The 15,192-nt window shown below is 51.9% G+C and overlaps 6 protein-coding genes and 1 non-coding gene across 7 annotated transcripts; 4 read left to right on the top strand and 3 right to left on the bottom strand.

Moving 5' to 3' along the window:
- Positions 1-225: 225 nt before the first annotated feature.
- M431DRAFT_408943 (hypothetical protein) lies at positions 226-1,149 on the top strand. The gene is made up of 2 exons (XM_024914927.1): positions 226-637; positions 766-1,149. Exons 1-2 carry the CDS (start codon positions 362-364, stop codon positions 1,027-1,029), a joined length of 540 nt encoding a protein of 179 aa, XP_024775462.1. The 5' UTR covers positions 226-361; the 3' UTR covers positions 1,030-1,149.
- Positions 1,150-4,290: 3,141 nt separating this feature from the next.
- On the bottom strand, positions 4,291-5,493 carry M431DRAFT_494223 (hypothetical protein; the record flags this gene model as incomplete). Its single annotated transcript, XM_024917222.1, has 2 exons — positions 4,291-4,617; positions 4,693-5,493. The coding sequence occupies 2 exons, from the start codon at positions 5,491-5,493 to the stop codon at positions 4,291-4,293; spliced, it is 1,128 nt and encodes a 375-aa protein (XP_024775461.1).
- A 351-nt stretch (positions 5,494-5,844) lies between these two features.
- Positions 5,845-6,365, top strand: M431DRAFT_82972 (hypothetical protein; the record flags this gene model as incomplete). The annotated part of the gene is made up of 2 exons (XM_024923245.1): positions 5,845-5,908; positions 5,974-6,365. 2 exons carry the CDS (start codon positions 5,845-5,847, stop codon positions 6,363-6,365), a joined length of 456 nt encoding a protein of 151 aa, XP_024775460.1.
- Positions 6,366-6,554: 189 nt separating this feature from the next.
- On the bottom strand, positions 6,555-8,496 carry M431DRAFT_507441 (hypothetical protein). Its single transcript, XM_024918966.1, has 3 exons — positions 8,153-8,496; positions 7,164-7,943; positions 6,555-7,101 (listed from the first exon to the last, which is right to left on the bottom strand). Exons 1-3 carry the CDS (start codon positions 8,193-8,195, stop codon positions 6,794-6,796), a joined length of 1,131 nt encoding a protein of 376 aa, XP_024775459.1. The 5' UTR covers positions 8,196-8,496; the 3' UTR covers positions 6,555-6,793.
- Positions 8,497-9,771: 1,275 nt separating this feature from the next.
- Positions 9,772-9,845, top strand: M431DRAFT_t85. Its single transcript has one exon. It is a non-coding gene; the product is annotated as a tRNA-Asn (tRNA).
- A 1,552-nt stretch (positions 9,846-11,397) lies between these two features.
- On the top strand, positions 11,398-12,316 carry M431DRAFT_83188 (hypothetical protein; the record flags this gene model as incomplete). Its single annotated transcript, XM_024923280.1, has 2 exons — positions 11,398-11,490; positions 11,549-12,316. 2 exons carry the CDS (start codon positions 11,398-11,400, stop codon positions 12,314-12,316), a joined length of 861 nt encoding a protein of 286 aa, XP_024775458.1.
- Positions 12,317-13,244: 928 nt separating this feature from the next.
- On the bottom strand, positions 13,245-14,132 carry M431DRAFT_83250 (hypothetical protein; the record flags this gene model as incomplete). The annotated part of the gene is made up of 2 exons (XM_024923292.1): positions 13,245-13,753; positions 13,859-14,132. 2 exons carry the CDS (start codon positions 14,130-14,132, stop codon positions 13,245-13,247), a joined length of 783 nt encoding a protein of 260 aa, XP_024775457.1.
- Between the last annotated feature and the right edge of the window lie 1,060 nt (positions 14,133-15,192).

Genomic DNA, 15,192 nt, shown 5'->3' with positions numbered 1-15,192 from the left:
TTTTGTGTTTCCCTTGGAGTACCTTGTACTTCGTCCCCGGGCGGGATGCGGAAGAAAAGTGGCGGTCCGATATGTCCCCGGGACAGTAGAGTTTGACGCAGGAGTCGAAACGTCGTCTCAACAAGTCAGAGATGAAAAACACCGGTTATCTGTCTGAGGAAAAAGAAGATTCGAAATCTGACCCTGAAACGGAGCGGGCCGGCCTTGCTAGAAGAGGCTACAGGTGTTGAATGGCCCGGCCTCTCTCCTCTCAACCCATCCACGGGATGCTGGTGCGCAGCATAGACGAAAGAACAGCTGGAGACGGGGCTTGGCCGGGCAAGGATGGGGCTTGCTGTTGCTGAATACCACAGGTACTCGTATGTGCCAGGCGAGAGAAATCATGGACGGGGGGCGAGGGCAGCCAATTCCTCTTGTGGCCGCTGCAGAATATTACCCTGGTCAAGCCCACTTCAAGGGTCCCGAAGCGGATGTCAGGATGGCCGAGTCATGTGTTAAAACCGCTGTTTGCGCCCAGGAGACGGACGAGCCAACAAGTCTATCAAGCAAAGAGAGGTGCACAATAGGCTCTGTCGAACGATTTGAAGGGAGAGTACGGAGAAGGGAGGCGTTGCATATCCCAAGGGCACAAACAAAGGTGAGGATGAGGTACGAGTTGCGTGTTTAACATTAGGCACGCAGCAACTCGGAGCTTAGTACGGGCATATTCATCGTGCCAACAGCCATCCACGAGGACATGCACCTACTAATGCTCTGCTAATACAGGTACTAAGACATCGGTCCTGCGTCCATAATATGCGAGGGCTGTACCTGACCAGTACGAGTTCTCCGTTCGTTCATCGAGGTGGTATTGCCGCAGCATTGTGTCCATCACTGGCGGCGACAACACCCCAGCCTGCATACAGGCACATACAGCCTAGATGCATGTACGGGTTGCTCTTTTCGATGGTCAGCATGCGCACAAACATCCTACAGGCAGTTGCATTGTATCCGCAGCTGGAACAAGCTTCACCACCTTGCTGGGGATAGACAGCCGCTCGGGGGTTCCATGAAAGGAGATGCCAGTCATGACAGCCTCAAGACAGGACCAAGGTGGTCCAGGCTTCGGCTGTCGATGATTGACGCAGCTAATAATACGCACGGGGGCCGAGGGATATCAATGCCATGGGAATTCCAAGGTGGTTGAGGTGAGCCATTAAGAAGTGCCGAACACCACCCTAACCCACACAGGCACAGGCACACACTAAACAGCAACCACTACAGTGAACATCAAACATCCATTGACCGTTTGGCCCTATCCCGCACCTAGTAAATTGCTGCAGACTTCCATTGATCCATTGATGCATGCTCACTCACGGTAGGGCTAGCAGGCAGCATGAGGCCAATATGACTGGCTGGGTAAACGGGGACGGCACCCAGAAGAGCAACCAACAACCAACAGCGCCTTGTTATAGCGCTCTCCAACTGGCTGACAGGGGCCCGAGCCGCTATTTTCGCTCTCCCGCCCCGCCCCGGGGCTAAAAGGCTACTAGCGCCCAGCGGGGCTTACCAAGTGCTGCTCAACTTTGCGGACAATTTTAGCCACGAGAGCTCACGCGGCGGCCAACTCAACTCGAATCAACCTAAGCAATGGCAACCTCGCTACTACAAACTTGGTGCAGACTTCAAACAGAGGCGTCTCGGCAATTGGCTCCTCAGCCGCCGCCGGGGAAGCAGCCGCTGCATCATCGCTGAGACGATGCCGGTTCAATGACAAGCGTGGAAGCCATTCCCGACATGGGCCAATCCGGGGCAGTTCGCGGAATGGGCTCCGTATGGATTACGAGAACCGAGTCTATACGATGTTGGCAGATCATGGCAGATTCCACAAGAGCCACTCTCTAGCTTCCTTGGCCGTTAGTGCTTTGTCGTGCAACACGCAACTGGGGGCTTTTTGCTTCGGCTGAAGAAGACGTTGGTCGACCAAACATCGGAAGGGCCGAGTTCCAGATGCACAACCGCCCCCTCGTCTCGCCGCAATTCGGCTGCCTCGCACTCGTTTGGTGAGCCCGGAGAGACATGCTGGATAGGCCGGGTATTCAGGCCGAGAGCGGTGTACAAAAAACCAGCGCAGCTCAGGACGAGCTCGGGAGCATTACGATGTACTCGTACGGATTACGAGGTACGAATGTAGCAGTCTGCTGCGCATTCAGCAGGCATTGCGCATAATCGCCAGGCACTACCTAGTCAGGTTCCAGGGCAAGCCGTATCCAGTGATGGATATCAAAAACCTGGAGAGAACCTTTGGATCCAGCATTGCCCATGCCCTGATCGCCACGGCTCATTAGCCTTGCCTCTATCGTCCGCTGGGGCCGGCCGGGCGATGGGCAAATTGTGGGCATTTGCCCGCATCAATGGAACGTCTTGACTTTGCCTGGATCCTTTCTTTCATTGGAGAGATTACGCGGCAAATACCACGAGCATTACTTACTTGCACTGGCTGCATGACGAGAAGTACGATGAGAACTTATTCGCATCTACATACCATACCTGTCGTCGTTCATGCGAAGCGTCAGCGCCTTGGCATAGGTCACACTCTTTACTAACATGCTCGTACAGGTCATTACACGACGACACGCAACACGGACGCTGATGTGTATCACGGAATGCTTGGTGCTGAGTAACAACACCACCTGTACTCTTCAAGTTGGCCGATGTCTTACTCACCTACGGGTACGATATAAAAAGATACAGGGGATGTGAGAAGACGGCCCTACCCGCGTCTCACTCGGCAGTCTGACCCTGCTGTCATCTATCGATCCCGTCGAGGAAATGGCATCAATGCCTGCCCGCGCCCGCAATAAAACCTTGTGCGAAAATGGATTGTCTGGCCGCCAATAGTGTCCACTGCCAGTTGTCTGGTCCGTCGACGGCGCGACCGTTCCCACGTGGCCTTAAATTGCCGAGACTTGTCACAGTTATGCTGTGTGTGTGTCGTCGTTCTGCAAACTGAATACTCGAAGAAGCAGGTACCTGCTGCTCTCAAGCGATACTCCCACACCGCGCTCCGTATAATTCCATGTTGACACAGCTACTCGAATGGGTATCATACAAGTACTGCATGTATACACTCGGAGAGCATCATCCATCTACATGTGCTACGGCATAGCGCCGTCGCATCCGTCTCTCGATACCACCTAGCCAAAGGACGACCTAGCTGACGAATGCCTTTCGTGCCGACTCAGCATCTTTTTCATGCGTCTTGCATGTCTGGCTGCTAAGTGGCCTCGGCGTTCCCTACTGTTCCTCGAGCAGGGGGTCCAACCGACCAGGACAAGCCTACGATAAGGTAGGATCAGGCGCAACATTCACTCAATTCGGAGCCCTGGCACACCATCCCTCATGCGGTACTGCCCACATCCACTCCCCTGCGCTTGTATGTGTATGTGCAGCATCTACTGCCTGTAGGTGGTATGGAGTGCTCTTCAGGTACATGGTATTAATAAGTACTCCAGAACGAGTAATTTTACCAGAGAAACATCTATAGATACCAAGATTTCAAAGATCCAGAGTGCCAAGAAGTCTTGGTGCTGCCAACAATAATTCCAGCAATCACAGGTGTCTTTTTTCCGCTAGTTGTCCCATTTTGAAAACATCCACAATATATACCAATATACTTCGTATACCAACTACAATGCTGTTCTACGAGAAACAAAGAGGAATCACAAATGCATGAGACTCGCATTATCAAAACGGCCAGTCGTAATCAAAGATTCCATTGCGACGCTGGCTTGTTAAAAGTCTAAAGGCCGCTTTCTCAGCGCTCCCTGGCGCCCAGAAACCCTCAGATCTGTTTTAGATCTCATCACACGCACACATGCATACACACACACACAACTCACCTCAGCAAAGTGACAGCCCACTTCCATGTGATTTGATATTGACGGCCTGGAGTTCAAGGTCGCCCTCTTATGCTGAGACAAATTAAATCTTCCCACTTCGCATGACGTATCGCGGGGCCTTCTACATGTGCCTTGCTGTGATGAGGGCCCAAGAGCTGATGTGTCTATCCGACTGGGGTCGAATCTTGAGGGCCTTGACTTGCCAAGCTGGACACTTGCATGGCATCTGACTCAAGCTGGACATTTGCACGGGAATTATCAATCCCATGAGTTGTGAGAGAATCCTGCAAGGATAGGAGTGCGTGGAATCTTTCTTTTCTTTTTTCATCATTGCTGTTGTACATGCCATATTCGTACATTCTTTTTTTCCACCCCTCCAGCCCCATCTATGCGTGAAAAATCATGAGTTTTATATCTTCCCAGTCAACCAATCCCTCTCCTTGTTCCTTGCCGCGTTTCCGTAGCCCGTCACCGGCAAGTCACGCTTCTTCAGCTCCTCCTCAATCACCTTCCAGCGTCCCACAACAACCTCCTTATCGATAGGGCCAATCTTCCGCTCGTGTAGCTTGACGTTGGCCAGCTCATTGAAGGCGTTGCGCTTCTCGAGCATCTGGGCTAGTTTCAGCGGCTTGGGGTCTCTGGTCGCAAGGGTCAGGATGTGCTTGGCGGTGTTGGCGGCGGCGAGTTTGGCGTCTGGGATGAGGATTCCGGTGAGTTGATAGAGGCGCTTGCGGAGCTGCGTAACATATAATTAGTATGATTGCCATGTATAACCATGATTTTGAACTGCCTCTCAATGGGAATGACGTACCGCAAATCGTAGTGAGTCATCGAGCGCAATGTTCTTCCATGAAGAATCCCATGACTTGATAATCTCCTTTGCCTCTTCGACAGTCACAACTGTCGATGATTCGACCTCTTGAGATTCACTCGTCAAAGCCTCCACAATCGATGAAGCGTCTCCCTTCAAAGTAGCCTTTCCATCCTGCACCTCAACCTGCACGGCCAATGCCTTATCCAACTCGTCCCTAGATCCTCCCTCAGACCACTTCTTCGTAGCCCATTCTGAGAAGACTCCCGTCTGCTGCAGTGCCAGTGCCTCAACAACAGCTCGTCGCAGGTGAACCTCCAGGACTTCCCTCTCCACAACCTTGTCCGCGCTGCCGAATCCCTTGAAGACACTCTCGTCGCCCCAGTGTCCTGGCTGCTCCCACCACGTGTTCAATGCCCCGATCTCCTCTAGCCCTTCGGCATCCGTAGCGGGCACATACGACGGATCTACCGCCTGCACCTCCTTCTCCGCCGTCGCCTCGGTCCTCCTCGCGGGCAGAGTCAGCCTCGACTCTTCCAGGACCGCGGGCGTCTTATCCTGGCGCGGCCGGCTCTCCAGTGCCTCCTCGGGCAGATTCGACTGGGCTTCAGGCTCCATCCTCTGCGTATAGGGATCAGCCGGGCCGGGGGCCTCGCCCTTCCAGAGCTTCCCCCGGATCCATTCCGTGTTCTTGCTGTGCGCGGGGCCGGTCGTCGAGATGGCGCGGGCAGCGGCGAAAGAAGGTCTGGATGCGGCGCATTGTGACGGGATGGCCAATTGCAGAGACTGCAGTCTCCGCATCCTCGTTATTCGTGCCATTGGCGAAATGTGTGAAGGGGAAACGCCGTGGTTGAAATCTCCCCAGCGTCGTTCGATTAGAATTTTGATAGAGAGGTTCAAAGCGAATTGCAACTTTTCCTGATATGGGGCCACAAGTAACGGCAGCCGACAGACCAACCAGAGCGCACGATACTAAAGAAAGACCCACATTTCGCGGCCAGCCTCGCAGCGCATCTTGGCCTTATCTTTAAAGCTGTCTCGAAAGATGCCGTAATCCCAAGACAATTTACTCGCGACAACAGCGGCGCGACCTCTCCCAAACGCTCTCGGCGCCTCAGCCCGCAAGTGCGATTTGCTGCATCAAGCACCGCCATGGCGCGAATCCAGCTGCTGGTGCTTCTCCTCGCTGCGCTCATTGCGCTAGCCTCCGCCTCCTGTAAGCTCAGTTGAAGGCAAACTTGTGACAACCCGCGAAAACTGACAGGACCGATGAACCAGCAGCGCCCAGGTTCTGCAAATGTACATGCTTTAAGAACAGCACCATCATTCCCCTCGGCCCTCAGCACCAATCCGACCAGCGATCCCTCTACCAAGCGCCCTCCCCTCTTCAACAGCATGTCCACCGGTCGACAACGTCATCGTGCTCCGAGTGCACAAAGGCGTTTTGCCTGAGTCAGGGCATCAGTTTCTGCAAGGACGCCGAGGAGGACGACGTTGTCACCATGTGCTTCCAGCGCGATAGCAACAAGGACAAGATCATTGTCTGGGGCTTCATCTTTGGGACGACGGGACTGCTGGGCTGGGCTGCGTTCAAGAGAGTGCTCGAATGGAGGGAGGCGCGGAACTTTGGATTGGCGGGCGCGAATTACGCTGCTGTGGGTAGTAGTCGATAGCATACAAATTTTGAATACCAACGACATTTTTTACGATACAAACATTGAGGAGGATTTGATGATTAGGACTTTAGAAACGGCCATCTACGGGCACTAAGGAACTTGCCTTGTTGTATATCCATGGCAGGCAAGCAGGCTTTTGATGCACATTGAAGTTAGAAATCGATGCTCATATTCTAAAAAAAATAAGGTCGTCATAACCCGTATGGCTGAGGACGACGTGTGTTTTTGTATGTCCCTTCAATGCGCCAGTTTTAATCCTTCGACTTTTGAATGCGGCTCCTTGAAACTTTTAGCTGGCCAGGAGGAAGCCAGTTGCGACTCGCGCGCAAACTTGCGGGTTGTGGAATATCAAAATCAATCAACTCTCTCTCTCGGCTTTTTCCCTCTCATCTTACATATATAGACTCTCCTCGCCAATCCAACATTTAATCCTCCTCCAAGGTGCTCACCTTGGCCTCTGTGCTAGGAGTACCTGAGTTGATCTCACGACGAGCGCGGACAGCGGAGGCAAGGTCCTCAAGAACTGTGACTGTGTTCTCCCAGTTGATGCAAGCATCAGTAATGCTGACACCGCGCTTGAGGGCAGCGGGGCCCTCGGCGGGAACCTTCTGGTTGCCCTCATTGATATTGGACTCGATCATGACACCAACGATAGATCTCTCACCCTCCCGCAGCTGTTCAGCAATGGTCGCTGCAACCTTGGGCTGGTTGTTGTGGTTCTTCTGGGAGTTGCCTGTTCTCTTGTTAGTGACTCTGGTTTACTTGCCAGCTAGCTTGCACGAGACAAAGACTTACCGTGAGAGCAGTCAATCATGATGGCCAGCTTCTGGCCCTTCTCAGTCAGCATCTTCTTGGCTGCCTGAACGCTCTCCTTGTCGAAGTTGGGGCCCTTGCTTCCGCCTCTCAGGATGACGAAACCGTGTTCGTTGCCCTTGGTGCGAGTAATGGCAGCAAGGCCCTGTTTTGTGACACCCATGAAGTGGTGCTTGGCGGCAGCAGCGCCAATGGCATCAATGGCGACGCCAAGGCTACCGTCTGTTCCGTTCTTGAATCCCACGGGGAAGGAAAGGCCAGAGGCAAGCTCACGGTGAAGCTGGGATTCAGTTGTTCTCGCACCAATAGCACCGACAGAGATGCAGTCTGCAAGGAACTGGGGAGAGATTGTGTCGAGCATCTCAGTGGCAATGGGCATGCCGTTGGAGGTCAGGTCAACAAAGAGCTTACGGGAAACGCGCAAGCCCTTGTTGATCTGGAAGGATGAGTCGATATCGGGGTCGTTGATCAGGCCTTTCCAGCCGACGGTTGTGCGAGGCTTCTCCAGGTAGGCGCGCATCACGATGCAGAGATCGTCGGAGAGCTTGTCGGAAAGCTGCTTAAGACGGCCAGCGTACTCGTGGGCAGCTTCAGGATCGTGGATGGAGCAAGGTCCGACGACGACTAGTAGTCTGTCATTCTGGCCCATGACAATCTTGGCAGCTTCTCTCCGGCCCTTGACGACGGTCTCGAGAGCACTGGGAGTCATGGGGATCTCGGAGATGAGCAGAGCCGGGGGGATCAAAGGATCCTGGCCCAGGACTATGGATTGTCGTTAGTGTACCATTTGTTCAGGCGCAATCACCTGGTGTATAGAGTAGAGCAGTGCAGGTGGGCGAGTATCTCGCAATGGCGCAAATGGCCATCGGCGAGAACATCGGAATTGCATGTGTCAACCAGCTCAGAGTACCGGTTGCGACACAGCTAGCTGAAGCTCGCGCAGAAGATGGCTCTTGGATCTTTATACTTACTTCTGGTATCATCGGCAATAACTGCTGCGTCAACGCCAGGCATCTTGTCTGTAATATTGTGTGGTGTTTTGAGGGAGGAGAAGAGAAGAAAAAAAGAGGAATGGAATTAGTATGATGGTGGGGTGTTTTGCGATGGCGGGGTCAAGCCAAACAAATCGCAGAGGCGCAAAGATGTCGATTGGGGTATCACGATTGCGAAGCAAAGAGATCAAATTCCAGATGATTTGGTTAAAGAATATGTATTCCCGCAAGAAGAAACAGGGCTTCGAGATATAAATGCCGACGGTCCCAATGAGTCAGATCACCCTTGTATCTCGGAGAGCACCAGATGCCGGCAAAATTTCTTGGACCGGCCGTGCTTCGGAGGTGTGGATGCGCCGTGCAGACCTGCCAAAGCAGTCTCCAAAAAATTTTGAAAAAAAGGCCACAGTTACGTCGGTTTAGCCCCAAGAGTGGTCAATTGGAGGCTTGCAATTGGCCACGGCGCGCTGTGAGCAGTTCTGCGAGTAAGGTTTTCAGTTTGGCAGCTCCACAAGTCAAAATAAATCGGCCAAGCCACAGCGACTTTCATCAGGAGCATCATCGGAGCATGTAAGATTCATGTTCTTTTTGTGGTTATACTAAGAACCAAGGTACACTAAAACTACAGCTCCATGCTTGCTCTTCACACAAGTTTCCTCAATGCGTAATTGTTGCCGGCCAAGCAGTACAAGCTGACACCTTCCGCTCTAGGACGACCATCTTTTTACCATTGTTGATACCATCTCGTTCATGGTGGTGAACCGCGCTTATTCTTTGTGGAATACGGGCTTCTCCGCAGCGTCCAGCGCATGAACTAGACTTGTGTAGTCAAGGGACAATGCATGGCTGGTTGGCATGAGGTGTTCCTTGCACCGAGATTGCCTTGGTACCTCGTACGAGTAATAAGCACCTGTAGTAATCGCGGATGTTAGCTTCTTTTGTTGTCCTGGATGTAAATCTGCTTGTAGGCTTGATGAGTACATCACATTGTATTCGAGGCAATCACTTTTTGACGTTGATATTTCACGGAAAATTCGTAGACAGCTGCGATAGAGTCAGCCACAGCTTTTTTGCTTTTTGCGCATACCTCTTGAAGCATTCCGTACCTAGTACTCTGCAGTATTGTCATCTCATAGCTGCACGTGGAGTATTCCCAAGAGTTACAGCTAGGCCCTGATAGGCAAAACATCTCTTACCCTGTACAAAACAGGCTATTCACAGGCGCATACCAGCAGCACCTTTGTAGATGCATTGGAGGGTGAAAAGGTTCACTTTGAGTCAATGCTCGGGTAGTTCTGTGGAATTGAGTCTCGTCGTTTTACCGATTCTCTCAACTTTCTAGAAGTTGGTCCCGGACATGCTGTCTTTTTGGGGCAAAACAACATTGTCCTTCGAGATCACCATACTCGATCTACCAAACAAAAAGTGCTAATCACCACCTTTGCTTACTTGAATTATACTTCTATCCAGACATTTCCATAGAATTTCATCATTGAAAACATCATTTGCCTTTGATTCGATGGTTCAAGCGAAAAACTATAGCCAAGGACGTTGTCTCTATCCTTATATACTTCTTTAGGAACACATATGACATCTACTCCTCTGTGGCGCAATTGGCTAGCGCGTCTGACTGTTAATCAGGAGGTTGGAAGTTCGAGCCTTCCCGGAGGAGCATTCGTTAATATGGTGAAAAACCTAATGGGCGAAAGCCCCCTTTTTTGCAAATTCTCTCGAATTTTCTTTTTGTGTTCTAGCACTGAGAGTTGGCCCAAGGGCATTGGGTAGAGCTGCTTCATTATGACCTAAGAATACTACCTACCAGGTATCTCATCACGTACTCGTAGTATCTACGATAAGATACCACTTAGAATACACGGGACGAAACGAAATGGGCTTTTGGTGTTGTCCCGGGCATGGTAGCTCATGCAGCTACACCGCTTCTATCACAGCGCATGGGTAGCGTAGCAATACCCCATTAGTTTGGCAGTGCTTGTGCATTTCGTTCTCGACTTACCTGTAAAGACCCCTTTGCGAGGCAGAATCATCCATAGTAGAGTAGCGTGAACCAATGCAGCATGGTTCTCATTGTCCATCTGACGTAAACGTGGTATGGTAACTACACAATGGCTCTTCACTACTCTGTGTAGAGGAAAAGAGCAAACTTGAGGGTTGACGACTGTTCATGGCATCAATGTAATAAAGCAAAATAGGCGCCAAGAAAACCTTCACTCTCTCCATCAGCGCTGTGGCACTCCATCTGCGGTACGACTAACAAAGGACACTTGAAGCATCAGTAACACCGCCTTTGGGCTCGTGCTTTCAGCCCTTTGGTGGAGTGCTGACTGAGCGGCTGCGCGCATCGGAATGGGGTGCAGCAGTGGGGTTAGGCAGTCAATTACAGCGTCCGTCGGCAGTACTTGGGCCAGCACCGATGCCTGCCGATGGCTTTTGTACCGAGCAAAAGGGACTTCACCTCTTCTCTGCTCTTGAGATACAAAGAAGCCCCATTGCTTTGCAACTTGCACTGCGATACTTGAGCCCTTTGTGATGCCAATCCATCATCGGCTTGCGCCTCTACCCTTATTTCTATTCTCCTGTGCAGAAACGGCCTAGAGTTGCCGCCTCACCCAGCCCCTTGCGCACACCGAATGATACGAGTTCCTCCCCAGCCATCTCCCGGATCGCTGTTTGCTCGTCTCATATAATAGCAGCAGACCGACACCGCAAGGCGCGCAAATCTGATCTCTCCTCTCCTTTGGCGTCTCTTCCCCTCTGTATTTTGCTCAAGTTTGACGATCCAAAAATCTAGGGCTGTCCTCGATTGACGGCGGCTTACCTTGGCTTTTTTCCCTTGCGTTCCCCTCACCAACTCCAAGATCTTTGGCAGGGCTAGCTGGGAGCTGTCTTGCCTCAGCTGGGCCATTCAAAAGCATCTTGCTTCAGCCACAGCTGTTGAATCAGGCACTCGCCATTGCACAGCTCTGGACGGTTGTGCCACTCTACGATTACTAGGTGCTCTTTACTCCGGAAAGGACTAGAGGACCCTTCGTGCATCTTGTGGCAGGCAAGGCGGCGGCCACCCACCTATCAAGCCTGTCAATTTTGTATCTTATTCTGCCCCTATTGCACTGCCATTTACACCGCTGCCCAAACATTGTTTTCTTTGCATATTATACATTGTACCCCAGATCAAGCAAATTGCAATGTCTCATACACAACACTACATGGACGTGGTGTCGGAATCCAGCCGAAAGCGTGGCCGCGATGGCGACGGAGAGATGGAAAGCATCTCGATGGGCTTGGAAGAGCATCGTAGCGTGAGTCCAAAGAGAGATGCTCTTCGTCCTGGATCAAGTGTACTAACCATTGATGTAGAAACGAATCCAATGCCTTCCTCTCCGAACATCGCCAAAGTCGTCCCAGCAGTGGCACTCTTCACCCCTCAGCTCTGACTCTGATGGTCAGGTCTCACAGCCCAACTTTGCCTCTTGGCCACACCAATCTGCCGTAAACTCCCATCCTTACAGTGGCGGGGAACCAAACATGGTGATGAGCTCTGGTCGGATGCCCACGCCAATCCAGCCAAACTTTGCTGCACATGGGCGTGGCCAGCAGAACGAGTGGGCAGGTCCTGGTCCTGTTGTGACGACGCTTAATGGGGTCATTAACCTGGGCCATCATCCCGCTGGTTTCTCGGACGACCAGTCAGTACCTCGTATCATGTCGGGCCTGGAAGACTGGCAAGCTGTGCAAAATCACCGAAGGCTGCCTTCGCCGATTTCAGAAGTAGAAGACTGCGTACAAGATCAAGACGTCGGTGATGCTGGCATGATGATTGATGACAACATGGGCGTAGTCATGGACGCGAGCGCAGGGTTACCACCTTCGCCAACCCGTGCGATGGACCACCCTAATAATATGATGGACATTGAGTCGCCGCCACATTCGCGTGCGGTTGACTTGGACGGCGACGTCCCTTCGCCCAGCCCTGGCCGGAGAGGCCATATGCGGAGCAAGCATACGATTGACAGTTGGACGTGGCAGCCTGGGATGAAGAAGAGTTTCAGCATTGGGTACCGAGCCGATTGTGAAAAGTGCAGGCTGAAAGTTCCTGGGCACTTTAATCACATCGTCATCTCATAGCAGGGGAAGACAAAACTGGCCGACCCCAAATCTGACCCGGATTTGTGGGATACTGCTGTCAGGCCTCTCGATTAGCATGAGAAGCGACGACGGCTGGCCAAGCTTTCCGACCACAGACGATACACGAAGCACTTAAAACCAAGATGTGCAGAGACGGCTGCCTTGCCGAAACGGAGGCTGGAGTCACCCGCTTCAAGTCTGAGACCGATGACCCTTCCACTGCGTGCAAAGATGGGAGGGGGTTTCTGGAAATACCAAAGACTGCTGGTTGATTGCGACATCCAGGGTCACATTATTTGATTTTTGCACCCATTACATTTCATCGGAGTTTGACGGAGGGATTGGGCTTGCGACGCATTCGTTATTGATATCACGCATAAACACACTTGCCTTGTCTTTTATACAGAAGAAAAGAGACTCCTTGTTCGGGTCAGCAACAACTTGCATAGCCTCAGAGAAGCGTTCGTTGAATAAGCGATCTGCTTCGTACATGCGGTCTATACTTACTATACTATACATATTGCTTTTTGGGGGGATTAACATGGGTACACAGCAGGCGAACTGCACTATATGAGAAGCGACTCATCATTATTCAAGACTTGACCGACTAATAATTAAAAGTACTTTTTTAACACCGGTGCTGTCTTCTTTTGGGCTGCATTTCCATTGCCATTTCCATTTTTAAATCCCCATACATCTCTTCGTTAGTCCTGCATGCCCAACAAATTCAGATGCATATGATATAGAAGTTGGGAGGTGTGTCCCCTTATAGTACATACAACAAATGACTCCCGACTCCATCTAATGCAAGCCCATCCACAAGTCGTATGATACACGGCTGCCGCCTCCCCAATACCCAAATAACATGATATATAATTTTCTTTTCTCTTTTTTTCTCTCTTGTCCTGTTTTACTGCTGCCCATTAACTCACCACCATCCCTTCTTCTTGGGCTCCGGCGCGGAGCTTCCAGTGTCCAGGGCAAGCTGATCCAAGGGGCCTCCATTCTGCTGGTTTTGCTTTTCCTTTTCCCACGCATCCTTTGCGGCGTCTCCTACTGACTGAGCAGCGCCGCTTGTGCTGCTCTCCGTGTTGCTGCTGCTGCCTCCCCAAAGGAAGCCCAGCAGACCCTTGCCCTTGCTCTCAGCAGCCTTGCCGGCGTCAAAGGCCGTCTTGACGTGCTCCTCGAAGTGTGTGCGGTGCTCGGGCGGGGATAGCAAGGGGGGCAGGCGGATGCCCTTCTCCTCGGCCTCTCGGTTGGCCTCCTCGACGAGGGCGATTTGCTCCTCGGTGGCGTCGCCCTTGAGGTAGGCCAGGCGAGCGGTGGAGAGCTCGTCGGCTTCGAACTTGCGTTGGGCTTCTATCCATTCGGCGCGGCGGGCGCGGTTGTAGCGCAGCATGTCCCAGACTGAGTATACGCTTACGACACCGGCGACGACTAGAGTTCACTTGTCAGTCTATGTTTTCCAATGGCGTCCGGGTTCTCTCCTTCTCTCTTCTTCTGCTTCTTCCACTTCTTATTTTCTGTATCGTATCGACGTACCTGTAAACATGACAAGGCCCCCCACCGTCCACCTGTGCGCCACATCAAAGAACCGCCTTGAGGCGTCAATGACTCTGTCCGCCTTGCTGACCTGTGCCTTTTGCGCCGCCAGATGCGCCTGCCTCAACCGCCGTACTCGCTGCTCGGGCGTCTCGCCGGGGATCCTGGAAGCCTTTGGTGCCGCAGAGGTGGCAGACTTTGACGTAGCGTGGGGTATGGTGGACGTGAACCTTGTAGCATCCTTGACGCTCCGAGGTCCTATTCTGGACGCCATTTTGGAAAAAAAGAATTTAGACGGATAAGAAGAAAACAATTGTCGAAGTTTAGGAAAGGCTGATTTTGAGTAAGGGCCGTACTGGGGAAGAACTGGCGGAGGAAAGCAATGGGCCAAGGGTGATTCGGAGGAGAGATTTTGCTGTACCCGGAAATGGATCGTTTTCGTGAGATTTTTTGTTAAAGGTGCAGCCGCAGAACGGCGAGAGGGTGGAATTCGGCGTGTGTGATTGGTGCGGGATTATTCCGGGGGTCGAGAAATGGGCTGTTTTCTTGGAGAAGAAAATTGATGGCAACAATCGGCACTAGCGATAGCTGCTGTGGTCGGGAATATTTCATTCTACGCGAGCATTGATTGAGCTGCTCTCTGACACGTTGATTGGGACGCTCTTGGTTTAATAGAGTCAGTTGTTTTGTTGGCGATTTACCAACTAATCCGAGGTTATTCACAGATGGACTTTCGCATCGCCGTCGTAGAGACAAGAACTTCATCGGTATAGTAGGCGATGGGTGCGTATGGTACTCCGTGCGTCCCCTCTATCTACCAAGGTAAAACACCTAGGCTATCAAAGTGCCTTGAAGGCACGTTCATCTCCTGGTCATTCGTACGTACACGAACATCTAACCGGACTTGCAAAAACACGTACGTCAAAATTTGGCTCATACCGCCGTCTACTATCACGCTCCCAAACTCTCGAGGGCCATCTTCTTCATGATACTGCATATAGCAGGCGTCACAATGAAAACGGAGTTGATTATATCAAAAATTGCGCCACCCATGGCCCCGAAGGACAATGGAGCAAGGAGCGACTCCGCGATGTGCAATGCAGGCCCTCCCAACTGAGCGCTGGAATTCTTGATCTCCAGACGCTCGTAACAAGGTAAGTATGAAGAAGGAAAGAAGAAAGGAGAGTGAAAGGGTGGCGACGCGGAAGTTGTTTTATAGCTCTAAGTTGATGCCTGGCGCGGAATGGGAGGTGTCAGGCATCGAGGCACTAACAATTTTCGAGCGGAGCACGTGATGCGCATTCTAATTTTTGGTGCGCGGCAGGGCATGTCCC

The sequence above is a fragment of the Trichoderma harzianum genome (genome assembly GCF_003025095.1).
Source record: "Trichoderma harzianum CBS 226.95 unplaced genomic scaffold M431scaffold_5, whole genome shotgun sequence".
Classification (NCBI taxonomy): domain Eukaryota; kingdom Fungi; phylum Ascomycota; class Sordariomycetes; order Hypocreales; family Hypocreaceae; genus Trichoderma; species Trichoderma harzianum.
The sequence above is the reverse complement of the archived record's forward strand: the minus strand, read 5'-3'. Positions and strand labels throughout refer to the sequence as shown.

What these genes read in the sequence shown, in the direction of transcription:
- M431DRAFT_408943 (XM_024914927.1), top strand. Translation starts at nt 362, where the DNA reads ATGTGCCAGGCGAGAGAAATCATGGACGGGGGGCGAGGGCAGCCAATT. An exon ending in TCCCAAGGGCACAAACAAAG is followed by an intron (nt 638 to 765) that starts GTGAGGATGAGG and finishes CTGCTAATACAG; the next exon opens with GTACTAAGACATCGGTCCTG.
- M431DRAFT_507441 (XM_024918966.1), bottom strand. Translation starts at nt 8,195, where the DNA reads ATGCCTGGCGTTGACGCAGCAGTTATTGCCGATGATACCAGAA. An exon ending in TATTGCCGATGATACCAGAA is followed by an intron (nt 7,944 to 8,152) that starts GTAAGTATAAAG and finishes GACAATCCATAG; the next exon opens with TCCTGGGCCAGGATCCTTTG. An exon ending in CATGATTGACTGCTCTCACG is followed by an intron (nt 7,102 to 7,163) that starts GTAAGTCTTTGT and finishes ACAAGAGAACAG; the next exon opens with GCAACTCCCAGAAGAACCAC.